This window comes from Rhinoraja longicauda, unplaced genomic scaffold (assembly GCF_053455715.1).
Source record: "Rhinoraja longicauda isolate Sanriku21f unplaced genomic scaffold, sRhiLon1.1 Scf000084, whole genome shotgun sequence".
NCBI lineage: Eukaryota > Metazoa > Chordata > Chondrichthyes > Rajiformes > Arhynchobatidae > Rhinoraja > Rhinoraja longicauda.
In genome coordinates, this window is record NW_027601302.1 from 100,766 (window position 1) to 115,993 (window position 15,228).

Consider the following 15,228-nt stretch of genomic DNA (forward strand, 5'->3'; position numbering starts at 1 on the left):
TACGTTTGACCGCCATTAGTTGAAAAAGACTTGGTTATAAAGGTCTTTGAGGGATCCCATACCTGAAAACAGAAGCTATGTTACTTGAGAACCATGCAAGAGAAACCTGCAGCACCAGCGCAAGTTTACATCCTGACAGCAGCTGGAAAAATGCGGTCGACCCCATCCACTCAGTCAAGCATGGAATAAATCTTGATTAGTACGGGTGTCCGAGGTTATGGGGAGAAGGCAAGAGAATAGGGTTAGGAGGGAGTGATAGATCAGCCATGATTGAATGGTAGAATAGACATGATGGGCCAAATGGCCTAATTCCGATCACTTATGACCTTATGAACTGACACGCTGTAGGAGTCTAAATAATCAGAGTGGAATCCAACCCCAAATGAAGCATTCATGGCCAGTGAAATCAGATGTGACGGTTAATCTAATTCCATTAGGAACGTATATTTGCACAAAATACCTCTGTTACACTGATAATTATTGTTGAGGGGGGTGTTGGACAATTACAGCCTAGTAATGGTGAAAGTGGGCTTCTGAGTTTAAGATTGAAATGCACTGTTGGTTCAATGGTACTTTGTTATCACAGGTACTGAAGGACAGTGAAATTCCTTTTTTGCATGCAGTTCAGAAAGGATTATAATACATAAGCACAATCTTAGTAAAGGACAAGTGTATCGGAATAATTCACTGGAGCATCAGGTTTTGTGCCAATGCTGTAATATGTATCAGACAGACTTGTTTGGTGAAGCATCACACCCATTACCTGCACCTATGAAGTACAGCGTAATCGCAGTTACACTGAATCTATTTTGCAGGTGAATCGTCACCTTGATATGCCCCAGTGTGAGTTATGCCTGCTTGTTTTGAAAAAACTTGAGGAAAAGTTGCCAATCGAAAAGACCAAGGTGAGTTACTTGCCAAATAAACAATAAGATTGGACCTTTGCCTGTGTATCTGTTCCCTCGATCATTCTCTCTCGCTCTGTCTTCTGTGATACTTAATCTGCCATGCGGCAATGCGTTCACCCTGAAGATCAATCGGCATTTCCTGCCATTTGCTATAATGACTTAATGGGGCTAAGTTTGAAGGCATCAGTCTGAAGAAGGGTCTCGACCTGAAGCGTCACCCATTCCCTCTCTCCTAGATGCTGCCTGACCTGCTGAGTTACTCCAGCATTTTGTGATACCTGACGTCTGAAGGCATCTCAACTTCCTGATTTAATTGTTTTTTGGTAAATAAACAATAATGCCTTTCAGAGGGTGGATAATGTCCTCTCTAATATCCAATACGTAAAAGGGCAGGGGCTGAAACACAGTTGTGGGATTGTCGTGGTTCCTATATTTGCTTACTTTAAGTAAATGACAATTTATCCATTTACAGGCGGCCATCTTCCACAAGCTCAATCAGATTTGCAGTGTCCTGCCTGAACATTATTCTGAATCGTGCCAGGACTTTGTAAAAAACTACCGCGAAAAAATCTTTGATATGATTCGCAATCAACTTGGGCCCAATTCAATCTGCTTTTCTCTTCACCTCTGCTATACCGACCAGCCAGGTAACTGTCCAGGACTCCAGTCATTTACAACTCAATAGAGGGGCCTTATTTAAAGCTCACCGTTTTTAGAAGTGAAGACAGATGATAGTGGTTCATATCAAATGTCTTGTTTTTTCCATTCCCTCTGTCACCCACCCTAGTTCCTATCATCTCACAGAGCATCTAGCACACAGACTCCTTGACAACATGGCTCGTCTTGGTTTGGTATCAGATGTGGCAAATTGACAATCTGAAATGATTCAAGTATCACTGGCTCTGTGGTAGGAACTGGTTTGTGGAATACTTTGTTCTTCTATATTTGGATCATTCCTAGTTTCAGTGTGACTTGGACAACTACTATCTCACGCCCATCATGGGTTCCAGTAATACTGACTCTGCCAATGAGACTCCCTGCTCTTGCTATCATTGTGTTTTCTCTGATCTTGCCCCACACGGCTGTGGAGGCCAAGCCAATGGATATTTTTAAGGCCGAGAATGACAGATTCTTGTAAGGGTGTCAAGAGTTATAAGGAGAAGGCAGGAGAATGGGGTTGAGGCAAAGTTAGATCAGCCATGGTTGAATGGCAAAGTAGACTCGATGGGCCGAATGGCCTAATTCTGCTCCTTTGAATTACCTGGTCTGTGATTCTTCCCTCTTGCTTCTGCTTACAGTTAAGCACTCTAGTATTTAATATTTCCACCATGGAATAATGATTATAACTAAATATCTTGTCTGTAGCTCTTATAATTATATATTCTCAGCCTCTGATGTTTCAGAAAACAATTCCAGTTTGTCCAACCTCGCCTTGTAGCTAATACCCTCTTAACCTGACAGCGTCCTGGTAAACTGTCTGAAGAATAGTCTTGACCCAAAATGTCACCCATTCCTTCTCTCCAGAGATGCTGCCTGTACCGCAGAGTCACTCCAGCATTATGTCTTGCAACCTAGTAAATCTCTTCTGCATCTGCTCCAAAGCACTTTCAGTGACTGGATTGAGATACTGGCTCCAGGATGTCTGAAACACCAATATCGCATTTCTAGCATAGTTTCGTTTAGAAATAGTTTGGAAACAGGCCCTTTAGCCCACCGGCGATTCCTACACACCAGGGACAATTTACAATTTTACCAAGCCAATTAGCCTACAAACCTGTATGTCTTTCGAGTGTGGGTGGAAACCAGAGATCCTGAAGAAAGTCACGGGGATCCACGCAGGTCACGGGGAGAACAAACAAACTCCATACAGACATCACCCCTCGTCAGGATCAAACCCGGGTCTCTGGAGCTGTGAGGCAACAACTCTACCGCTGCGCCACTGTGCCTCCCGGAGAGAAAGGAGAGTGAGAAATCTAGGAAACGCAGTACATTTGGCTTAATCTCATAGAATCACATGATGGTTACAGCACGGAAAAGGCTGTTTGGCCCATCATATCCTTGTCAGCTCTCTAACAGAACCATTCCCTTGTTGCAGTCACTCAGGCTTTCCTCTGTAGTATTGTGACTTTTTGCTTCCCATATATTTATCCAATCCTCTCTTCAAAGGACTAACATTTGCCATCCTCCAGTCCTCTGACCCCCTCCCTCTCCCCCCCCCCCCCCCCCACTATCCAAAGAACATTGGATTATGGCTGAGTCCTTGTGATTTCCTCCCATTCTTTCCCTACAACCCCAGGACATGCCTCATCCAGTCCTGGTGATGTGTCTTCAGGCAGTTTCTCTACTCCCACCAAGTTACTGACTTTTAACACAACCAGTGTCACTATTACTCTGCAAGTGTTTATATTCCTGGTGAAGACTGATACAACGTGCACATCTAACCTGGAAAGACTAAACTCCCATTCTTTTCTTTAATACACTCTGTCCCTCTAGGAATTTTCTGTAGGCATGTACTCATTAGAATGCCTTCAGATTCCCATATGCATTTGCAGCTAATCTTTCCTTGCATATTCTTTTGCCTCAAGTTTTCATTCTGACTATTTTGAAATAAACTTGTTTTTCGTTAGTTTTTGCAACTGACACTTCTCATAAGCAACCTTTTTCTTTTGCAATAATTTCCTGAGTCTTTCATCATCCAAGGAGCTCTGAACCTCGTTGTTGCTTCTGGTTCCTGATGTGATAAGTGCCTCATCTGAACCTGAACCTTTGCTTCCATAAGGAGGCTTAATCTGCTACATATTTACCTCTCAATTTAACCCGGGAACCAGAGTCTCTCGCAATCTGTTGAAATTAATCTCTGTCCAATTATTTTTGCTTGAAATTGTTCCTTTTCTACAGTTAACTTAAATCTTGTGATGTTCTATTCACTGCCACATAGAACAGTCCTGTACAGGAGCAGCCCTTTCGGCCCACCAAGTTTGTGCCAGACATGATGCCAAGACCATCTCTTATCTACGTGGACATGATCCACACCTGTCCATTCCCTACATATCCATGGGTCTATCCAAAAGTCTCTTAAACACTGCGATTGTATCTGCTTCGACTATCACTCCTGGCAGTGTCTTCTAAGCACTCGCCACCTTCTGTGGAAAACAAAGTTGTCCCTTTAAACTTTGTCCCTCACACCTTGTAGCCATGCTCTGTGCATGGAAATGGACAGATGGTCTGTTGGTTGTGACCCTTCACACTGGATAGGGGTCCTGACCCCAAAGGTCATTTAGACATTTCCCTGCACAGTTGCTGCCTGACCAACGAGTTCCACCATCTGTTTGTTTTTTTGTTTTTTTACAACATTAGTGCCATTTGTGTTTTTGTGATGGGATTTATCCAATGTTGCAGTAATGTAATAAAAAGAACGATCTCTGCCTGGAAAAGCCTGCTGATAAAGTCTGAACCCTGTCTAACATGAGTGTCTCCCTGTCTAACATAAAGTCTGAACCCTGCCTAACGTGAGTGTCTCCCTGTCTAACATAAAGGCTGAACCCTGTCTAACGTGAATGTCTCCCTGTCTAACATAAAGGCTGAACCCTGCCTAACGTCAATGTCTCCCTGTCTAACATAAAAGCTGAACCCTGCCTAACGTGAATGTCTCCCTGTCTAACATAAAGTCTGAACCTTGCCTAACGTGAATGTCTCCCTGTCTAACATAAGGCTGAACCCTGTCTAACGTGAGTGTCTCCCTGTCTAACATAAAGGCTGAACCCTGTCTCACGTGAATGTCTCCCTGTCTAACATAAAGGCTGAACCCTGTCTAACGTGAGTGTCCCCTGTCTAACATAAAGTCCAAACCCTGTCTAATGTGAATGGCTCCCTGTCTAACATAAAGGCTGAACCCTGCCTAACGTGAATGTCTCCCTGTCTAACATAAAGTCCAAACCCTGTCTAATATGAATGTCTCCCTGTCTAACATAAAGGCTGAACCCTGTCTAACGTGAATGTCTCCCTGTCTAACATGAAGTCCAAACCCTGTCTCACGTGAATGTTTCCCTTGTGTCCACAATGTAGCACTATCTGAAGAGCTGGGTTTAACAAGCTGTGACACGTGTGAAAAAATGGTGCATCATCTCTCCCTTGGTCAGAAGGACGGCACAGACATGATGAAAACGTGCAGCTCGATGTCTGGGGTGTCCCATATCTCCGTGAGTCAAGGGGATCCAAAATGTGCGAGTGTTGGCAACGCCTTCCATCGATGGTGGAGGATTTGAGACGGGACGGATTGGGCAGCAATCAGTCAGATTGGACTTTTCTTCCTTTGTTCAAATGATGTTCCTGATCAAAATTTCCACATTATGGGAACAAAAGGTGGTCTAGATTTGTGGCTAGTTTTAGGGCACGGTGCTTCAGTGCTAAAAAGCATTGCCTAAAGATTGTTGAGTGAGGACATGCATTCATTGCCACATGAGGCTGTGGAGGCCATCAATTGATATTTAAGTCGAAGATTGATAGATTCTTGAATACTACAGGTGTCAGTGATTATGGGGAGAAGGGAGGAGAATGGGATTGTGAGGGAGAGATAGATCAGCAATGAATAAATGGCAGAATAGACTTGATGGGCCGAATGGCCTCATTCTTCTGCTCCAACTAATGAACTTATTAGATCAGAAGTAAGGATATTTGGTGAATATTGCATAAGGTTTAAATGTATACGGAACTGCCAATGAAGCAGTCCACTGCCATTGTACATTAATGCTGATGCAAAATAGTCATAGTCCTTGTCATTGTGTGCAATCTACAAAATGTCCTGCTATTACTTGCCCAGGCTGCTGAATAGCCACTCCCAAACTTGTGACCACGTCCAAACGACGAGAACCTAGGCTGTAGGTTCATCACCCTCCAAATCCACAAACCCTCCGGACTTTGAAATGAATCGCGAGTCCTTCATTGTGTCTTGGAACTCCCCACACAACTGCATTGTGGAAGTAGCTTCACTAGAAGAACAACACCTGTTCAAGCAGAGACAAGCAGGAAATGTGGCCTTTCCTCCACTCCCATACTAGAAAAACTTTTCTTCGTGAAGTTCACACGATAGTGGAGGAGGAAGCAAATATTTGGCATGTCTCTGGTGTACAAGGGCACATGACCAGGTGCATCCACTTTTTGTTGTTGCAAATAAATACAGAAGTAGAAGTGAAGAAAGGAAGTGAAATTATGTTAAATGCTGAAGTAACTCAGTGGGTCAGGCAACATCTCTGGAGAGAAGGAATGGGCGATGTTTCGGGTTGAGACCCTTCTTCAGACTGATATCAGGGGAGTGGGCGGACTGGTGACTGATGTCAACCAGCATCTGCAGTTCTTTCCTACACATTTTATCTTACCAGCATCTGCAGTTCTTTCCTACACATTTTGTACTGACATTACTTAGCTTAGTTTAGAGATACAATGCAGAAACAGGCCCTTTGGTCCACCGAGTCCACAACGATCAGCGATCCCCGCACACTAACACTATCCTACACACTAGGGACAATTTACAATTTTATCAAAACCATTTAGCCTACAAACTTGTACGTCTTTGGAGTGTGGTAGGAAACCTGGAGCACCCAGAGAAAACCCACGTGGTCACAGGGAGAACGTACAAACTCCGTACACACAGCATCCTGGTCAGGATCGAACTTGGGTCTCTGGCGCTGTAAGGCAGCAAGTCTACCGCTGCGCCACCATGCCGTCCATTCTATACTGTATGTATTAGTACTGTAACTGTCTTTTTTACCATTACTTACAGTTTTGTACTGGAATTCACCTAGAACAATGCAAGAATATAAATTGTTAGCTCTATCAGAACGGAACTGCTGATGATCTGTCGTTTCAATCTGATTCTCCCCTTAGTGCGAAGACTTTGTTTATGTTTACAAACCCCAGCTTGACATGATGCTTCCCAAGTCCCAGAATTCAAATTACATTTGCAAGGTAAGAGTGAGGACATTCTCCTAATGGATGAGGAAGTAAACAGCAGGACAGTGAGTGGATGTTGTCTATCTAGATTTTCAAAAAGCCTTTAAGGTGCTGAAGGTGAGGCTGTAAAGTAGATGGGGTATCAAAGGGAAGATACTAGCATTGATAGCAGGTTGATGAGGGGATTGAAGGCTTTGTGGCCAGGTTTGCACATGGCACAAAGAGGGGCAGGTAGCGTAGAGAAAGCAGGGAGTCTGTAGCAGGACTTGGGCAGGTTGGGAGAATGGCAGTTCAAAAAGAATTTCAAACATTGCGATTATATGATCTATTGATAGGACTTTGGCCTCTGTAAGAGGAAGTAAAGCAATGACAGACAAAAGAGAGGCAGTATATGTTATCTACATTTACACAGAGCCTTTAAGGGACCGCACGTGAGGCTGCTGAAAAAGATAAGAGCCGAAGGGGGTACTAGTGTTGATATCAGGTTGGCTGGATGGCAGAAAGCAAGGAGGGGCAATAAAGGGGGCTTTCTCTTGTTGGCTGCCAGTGACTAGCAGCGTTCCACAGTGGAACCGCTTGTTGGCTGCCAGTGACTAGCAGCGTTCCACTTGTTGGCTGCCAGTGACTAGCAGCGTTCCACAGTGGAACCGCGTGTTGGCTGTCAGTGACCTGCAGCGTTCCACAGTGGAACCGCTTGTTGGCTGCCAGTGACCTGCAGCGTTCCACAGTGGAACTGCTGCTCTTCACTTGTATATCAATGATGAGGAGATTGAAAGCTTTGTGGCCAAGTTTGCAGATGATACAAAGACAGATGGAGGGCAGGTCGTGTAGAGAAAGCAGAGACTCTGCAAGACTTGGGCAGTTTGGGAGAGTGGGCAGGTTGGGAGAGTGCGCAGCGTAGCTGTACAAACATTGCTGCATACATGTTTTATTGATAGGAACTCGACCTCTGTGTAAGAACGATGAAAGACGGATTGCTTGGAGACAATGAATGTACCTGGGGACCGCAACACTGGTGCTCGGATAAAGCAGTAGCCGCTCGCTGCAAAGTAAGTATGACTTAATTTCTTCATTTGATGTTGGGGAAATGACAGTTGTAGAGATTTATTGGGGTAAGAGATTTCGAGGAACCCTCGAGCCTGATTGTTGTTTGTGTCTATATTTTAAACTAGTTTTGATTTGGATCCACAATTCAGAATTGAGCACGTGTCTTTCACGTTGCTGCCACATCCAAGTTAGAACTTAACGATCTAACTATCATTTACACAGGCTCTGATTTGTAGAAAATAACTGAGAACATAAGGTGTAGGAAGTAACTGTAGATGCTGGTTTACACTGAGTGCTGGAGTAACTCAGTGGGTCAGGCAGCATCTGTGGAGAACATGGATAGGTGACGTTTCACAGAGTGCTGGAGTAACTCAGTGGGTCAGGCAGCATCTGTGGAGAACATGGATAGGTGACGTTTCACAGAGTGCTGGAGTAACTCAGCGGGTCAGGCAGCATCTGTGGAGAAAAGGTACGGGTGACACTTCAGATTCAGAAGAACATAAGAATTGGAGTTGAAGTAGACCATTCAAGTATGCTCTGCCATTTAGTTTTCCAGCACTTTCTGCTTATTTGATTACCTTAATATCTAAAAAAATATCAACCTCCCTCTTGAACACAGCCATACAGCATGAAAACAGGCCCTTGAGCCCAAATTGTCCAAGCTGGCCAAGACGCACCATCTACACTAGTCCCCCTGACTATTTTTGGTTCATAACCCTCTAAACCTTTCCTATCCATGTACCTGTCCAAATGTCCTTAGTACCTGTGTCAACTACCACCACTGGCACCTTGATCCAAATACTCATCGCCCTCTATGCGGAAAAGGTTGCTCCTCAATGTTCTTATTAAATATTTCCTCTCTCACCTTAAACCAATGCTCTCTGTTTTTGATTCATCTGCTCTGGGTAAAAGACTCTGTTCATTTAGCCTACCTATCCCCTTATGTGATTATATGATCTATTGATAGGACTTTGGCCTCTGTAAGAGGAAGTAAAGCAATGACAGACAAAAGAGAGGCAGTATATGTTATCTACATTTACACAAAGCCTTTAAGGGACCGCACGTGAGGTTTTATACACCTCTCTAAGTTCATCCTCTTGGCCTCTTGTAGTCCAAGGAATAAAGCCCTAGCCTTCCCAACCTCTCCCTGTAGCTCAGGTCCTGGTAACGTGACAACTGAACCTCCATGGTTCTGTGTGATAGAAAATTCCAAAGATACACTCCCCTCTGAAGATATGTTATCTTCATCATTGTCCTGATGTCCAGCCCCGTATGCTCTGTGACCATGGTTCTGGACACCCGATCGATGTTTGTACATTTCAATAGGATCCTCTCTAAATCTTGTATAAAAAGCACAAGCTATTTAATTGTTCCTTGCATCACAAACCCACCATCCCAGTCACTAACCTACTGAATATTGGCTGCAAACCTTCTATCACATCTATCCTGACTCGGGTAAGGAAACTAGACCTGATATTTCACAGGTAGTATCAGAGGGGATCTACAGAATTGATCCCACTAGGGTAAGCGGAATCATTGCCCTGCAACCGCAGGAGATGCAACACCTGTCCCTATACCTCCTCCCTCGACTTTGACCAGGAACCCCAACAGTCCTTTCAGGTTTGGCAGAGGCTCACTTGCAGCACGTCATCTACTGTATCTGTTGCTCAAGGTGTGGACTTTTATACACCAGCGAGACCAAATGTAGACTGGGTGATCGTTTCACAGAACACCTTCGCTCAGCTCGCCTGAACCCACCTGATCTCCTGGTGCTAAACATTTTAATTCTCTTTCCCATTCCCACACTGGCCTTTCTGTCCTAGGCCTCCTATATTGTCAGAGTGAGGCCAAACACAAATTGGAGAATTGCATCTTGTATTTTGCTTGGACAGCTTACAACTCAGTGGTGTGAATTTGATTTCTCTAACTTCATGTAACCCATGCATCCCCACTTTCTCCATCCCTTCCCCACCCAAGTCGTACCAGCTTCAAAGTCGTCTTGTTGAGTCTCGTTGCCTCTCTACATCACTGTCTGCATATCTCATTTCCCTTTCCCGTGACTCTCAGTCTGAAGAAGGGTCTCGACCTGAATCGTTACCTATTCCTTTTCTCCAGAGATGCTGTCTCACCTGCTGAGTTACTCCAACGTTTTGTGTCTATCTTCAGGATTACTGCCCGCATTCTCAATGGTTCTACTGGGTGGCTCGGTGGCAGTAGAGTTGCTGCTTTGCAGCACCAGAGACCTGGTTCAATCCTGACAATGGGTGCTGTCAGTTCATGGGCTTTGTACAGGTGCTCCAGGTTAATCGGCTTCTGTAAATTGTCCATTGTGTGTAGGATAGAACAAGAGTACAGGTAATTGCTGGCGGTGTGGACTCGGTGGGCTGAAGAGCCTGTTTCCATGCTATATCTCTACACCACACTAAATTGGAGCATGATATCACTTGCAGTAAAGGCCAAGTTAATGTGCAGGAACATTGAGCAATTAGAAAGGCCAATGGTACCTTGGCCAATGGTCTCTTGTTGCTCAGTGTATCTGCACATTAGCTTTCAGTAGTTTAGTTTAGAGATACAGGCCCTTCGGCCCACTGAGTCCACACCTATCAGCGAAGCCCATACATTAACACTATCCTATAAACTAGGGCATTTTTTACTGGAAGCCAATTAACTACCAACCTGTACGTCTTTGGAATGTGTGGGGAAACCGGAGTACCCAGAGAAAACCCACATGATCACAGGGAGAACATACAAATTTTGTACAGACAACACCTGTAGTCAGGCTCAAACCTGGACCTCTGGCGCTGTGAGGCAGCAACTCCACAGCTGTGTCTTAGTGCCACCCAAAATGGTGACCCAAATAGGATTTGTGTACAAGAACACAATAGGAGCAGGTCACTCAGTCTCTTGTGTCAATCCCACCACCCAGAACCGTCACTGTTTCAAATGCACCCACGTTCCTCAGAACATCAACGCCTTTCAGTGGCTCACTTTTTATATAAAATATTCATAATCTTTCTCATACAGGATCATCAGAATCTCGTGTATAAACATTTTGGTGTCTTTCTATTCACATTTAGAAAGTAGATGAGAAAACTTAAAACCTAGTGTTGTTACTACCTCAGTTGATAGGATAGTGAATTTGGAAATCTGCAGCTTTTGTGGTAAAAATACTAAAGGCAACAAGGGACTAGCTTACAATTAAGACATGAAAGCAGACAATAATTAGCAGTGCCAATATCCATTCTAAGTTACATTTCATATTACCCAAAGGTATCACAAAATGCTGGAGCAACTCAGCAGGTCAGGCAGCATCTCGGGAGAGAAGGAATGGGTGACGTTTCGGGTCGAGACCCCTCTCATATTAGTCATGTGCTCTGTAAAGGGCTGCAGTGATAACCGGCTAAATCAGGAAGATATTATTGGGTAAAAGCAAGAAACAATGCCTGGTGGTTTGCAAAGACACAAAGTTCTGGAGAACATGGATAGGTCACCTGAAACATCACCTGTCCATTTTCTCCAGCAATGGTTAGGTGATGCTCGAGCATGAGGAATGAGACAAAAACACTGAAGAGTAGGAGACTGGTGATGAAGCATGTTATTTTCTCATAATTTGAACTAATCTCATTTTTGATTTTCTTTTTAGGCTACTAAATACTGTGAGGAACATGGCTGGATATAAAGCTAATTTAGCATCTCTGGCAGAAGACCGCAGCAAATTTAATTTAAAAAATCTAAGGTGATTCCATTTCAGGATCAGTTAAATGATGGTTCGGGCTGTGTGTGTGCGCGCACGTGTGTATTTTGAACGTTTTGTGCTGCTATAGCTTCTGCTGAATTCTAAATTCAGCATACTCCCTTTAATTAAAGTGTTCCACAGAGACCGATTACCTTTTTCCTTCCAACTAATCATTTCTGGATGCTGCATATGTAGGCAGAGCTTTTGTCTAACACTGATTAATAGAAAGTAATTATTTCGTAAGCAAGTGCTGAAATATAACACTTTAAAAGGAAAGGATTGGGAATGAGCTAAACGTCAGAGTTTCCTGCATGGAAGAGATGAGCCACAACTCGGACCCTACAATCTCACTGTAGTAGATACAGAGGGGGAAAATTGCTTCGTAATTTCTCCTTGGGAGCAAAGAAGGCTGAACAATTTCATAGAGATTTGATGAGTTCAGAGACCTAAAACAGGGAGGTATTTTCAACCGTGACTGGTTCAATGACAAAGGGAACAAATACAGGTGGGGATGAGGCTGGTGGGATTGCAAGGCCAAGAGCCAGTATACACTTTGACTGGATAAATGGCCTCCTGTGCTGTATTTTAAATCTGTGAAGGAATTTCCTGATGTGTGGGAAACAACTGTTGCTCTCAACAATTCAGTGAAGAAATTTGAACTGTGAATTTCTTGATGTGAAATGTTAAAGTTCAATTAAAGCATTTCTTTGCAGAGATTAAACAGTATTTAAAAACAATTCATTGCTATTTAGTGAATATTTGCACTATGCAAATAGTGGTCGATGATATTTCTACACTTGCACCTTGTCAAGGGTTGCATAACGTTGCTGTTGATGAACTCTGACTGCTTGCAAACCAAGTGTGCACTTGGGGGCTGGCACAGTAACTTTAACAAGAGGATAATACTTTGTACATGTGATGGAATTTTAATAATTGATAGTGATTGAAGATTTACTTGATTGATCTTGGTCCTGTGCAGCTGTGGCTATAGAAATGATGCTAGTGTTGGTTTTGTATTTGTTGAGCAGACTAAAAGTGTTTTAAAACAATGCTCTGTTTCTTAAATGAACTTTAATCAACATATGACTTCCTTAAAGAGTGATTCATTCTTGTATCCTTCAATACGTGGATGTACCGTATCCCTTGATCAGTGGCTCCACCCTGAATATCGGCAGTCTGTCCTGCTAGAGAGAGCAGGATGCCAAGTCACTTTGGAAGCAAGGATTTTCCTTTCCTCCCCAAACAAGATGCCTCAGCATATTGCTAAGATCCCTAAACACAGATGTTAACTCACCCTAGCAGTCAGCATCTCCTGCATTTGAGTTTCTGATGGTTGGCTCACGTCCTCTCAGATACATACCTAACCACTGGCACCAACCTGGTTGAAGGCTTGTGACCTCCTGCACTGTGATTTTACAACCCTCTTAACTACAGATATAGATCTAAAGATAGACACAAAGTGCTGGAGTAACTCAACCGGTCAGGCAGCATCTCAGAAGAAAATGACTGTGACGTTTCAGGTTGGAACCTGTCTTTAGATGCTATCTATTTTCTCCAGCGATGCTGCCTGGCCCGCTGAGTTACTTTAGCACTTTGTGTCTAGCTTTGGTATAAAGCAGCTTCTCCACATAAATCTCTGTGGTTTCCCATTCTCCTGAACTTGCCCGGTGGCAGTGTATGCAAGCACAGAACAAGCAATTGCCAGAGGACACGATTATAAGAAAATATTTAAAGATTGACACAGTCAAAGCTCATACGGGTCAGGCACAGGCCAGGAGCTATCATCCGCGCAAGTGGAAAGAAAGCAAAGCTTTCAGGAGAGAAGTTGATTACTAAAAGATAAAATACATGGCTTTTTTCTTCAGGCGGTTGAGATACCTGGTCAGTTACATCAGCAGGTGTGCCATAACACAATGAATCCACCACCCTTGAATGCTCAATGCCAACCAAACCTTATATGAACATTTTATTTATCTCAATTGACAGAAATTGACAAAATAATCCAGGAAGTTGACCATGAGAAATGTTTTGCTGCTATAATTTCTAAAACAAAGAGCAAGAATTAGCTAAACCGATCCAAAAATACCCAGATCATGCTCTCCTTCAGTATTCACACGTCTTCCAATTCCACTTCAACATATTACAAAATTAAGACAATGTAGGGACATACGGATTAGCGGGGGGTCTCGAACCCTCGGTTGGGCTAACGAGTCACAAGATGCGGGAGCGCGAGGTATAGTTGTGTCTAGCGACCAGCTGGAGAGAGGAGATTAGATTGTATTGGCTAGTTAAGTAGTGTGTGTCCAAAGTAAGCAGTTGCAGTTTGTCACGGGTACCTACGAATAAAGACCTTTGAACAAAAACGCTCGTTTTGGACTCACTACATTGGTGACCCGAACGCGAAGAAAACGCAGCATGTCGCAGGTGGGAGCGAGCGCGGGCGAGGTGCACCTACCGCCGTTCTGGGCCCAACTGTGATTGTACAGGCGGAATCACAGTTCCATATTAAAAAGGTGGATAGCGAACTGGAGAAGTTCCACCACCTCGTGAGCTGTCTGCAGGCGGAGGTGGCGGCGAGGATCAGTCAGTATCTGACCAGTCCACCCCAAACGGAGCAGTACGTGGGGCTCAAGAGGCTCCTACTGAAGAAATTCGGCTGGAGCCAGAACCAGCGGGCTCTGAGGCTGCTCCATCTACCAGCGCTGGGGCAGCGGCTGCCGTCCGAGTTGATGACGGAAATGCTGACCTTGGTGGGGCGACCATCAGCCGTGCATGATATTCGAGGCGGCATTTCGAGAGATGCTACCCCAGGACGTCAGGCTGGTGTTGGCCGACGTCTCGTTTGACGACCCGGAAACGTTCGCCGAGAAAGCCGACGTGCTCGTCAGGGAGCGGTACACCCGGGACGACTCGGTCAATCGGGTCTCGAGGCCCAGCGGCAGTCGGGGGAGCGGCCGGGAGAGCGACGGCTCGGCCGCTATTTCGCAGTCTGCCAGGCAAGAAGGGGCTGCAGAACATGTTTATTGGTCGCGGGCACAACCAGCACGGCAGAATAAAAGCGGCTGGTGTTTCTTCCATCGGCGGTGGGGCAGTGACGCCCGAAGTTGCAGAGCCCCGTGTACGTTTCCGGGAAATGCATGGGCCGAACGAACGTAGAGGCAGTTTCGATTGGCCGTAATCGCCGCCTCTACGTGACGGACCAAGGGACCGGGATCGTGTTTCTGGTGGATACGGGAGCGGTGGTGAGTATTGTACCCCCCTACGGCTGTGAAGTTCAAGCGGGGGAGAAGGGGCCGCCCCTTATTGCAGTGAACGGTAGCGCCATCCGCACTTACGGTAAGAGGACTATGTCCCTGTCCTTTGGGTCTAGGACCTACCTTTGGAATTTCATCGTGGCGGATGTGGGCCAGTCCATTTTGGGTGCGGACTTCCTATGGGCGTTTTCGTTGGTCGTAGACGTCCACGGTAGCGGCCTGCAGCCCTCGGCCGACGAACGGCCCCGAAGTACGGGGCCTGCGGCCCCTCCAAGCGCCGCCCCACCCAGTTCAGCGATCCAGGCCATCACGGCCCCCGGTCAGTTCGATGCGG

At 45.0% G+C, this 15,228-nt stretch overlaps 1 protein-coding gene across 1 annotated transcript in view; it reads left to right on the plus strand.

Moving 5' to 3' along the window:
• LOC144589892 (prosaposin-like) overlaps window positions 1-12,090 on the plus strand; it is a 29,116-nt gene extending 17,026 nt beyond the window's left edge. Inside the window, exons 8-13 of the mRNA XM_078394875.1 lie at window positions 816-905; window positions 1,381-1,555; window positions 4,974-5,107; window positions 6,792-6,872; window positions 7,796-7,906; window positions 11,548-12,090. Of these exons, the coding sequence (XP_078251001.1) occupies window positions 816-905; window positions 1,381-1,555; window positions 4,974-5,107; window positions 6,792-6,872; window positions 7,796-7,906; window positions 11,548-11,583 (627 nt within the window). The 3' untranslated portion in view covers window positions 11,584-12,090. The remainder of the gene's footprint in view (window positions 1-815; window positions 906-1,380; window positions 1,556-4,973; window positions 5,108-6,791; window positions 6,873-7,795; window positions 7,907-11,547) is intronic.
• Window positions 12,091-15,228: the final 3,138 nt, after the last annotated feature.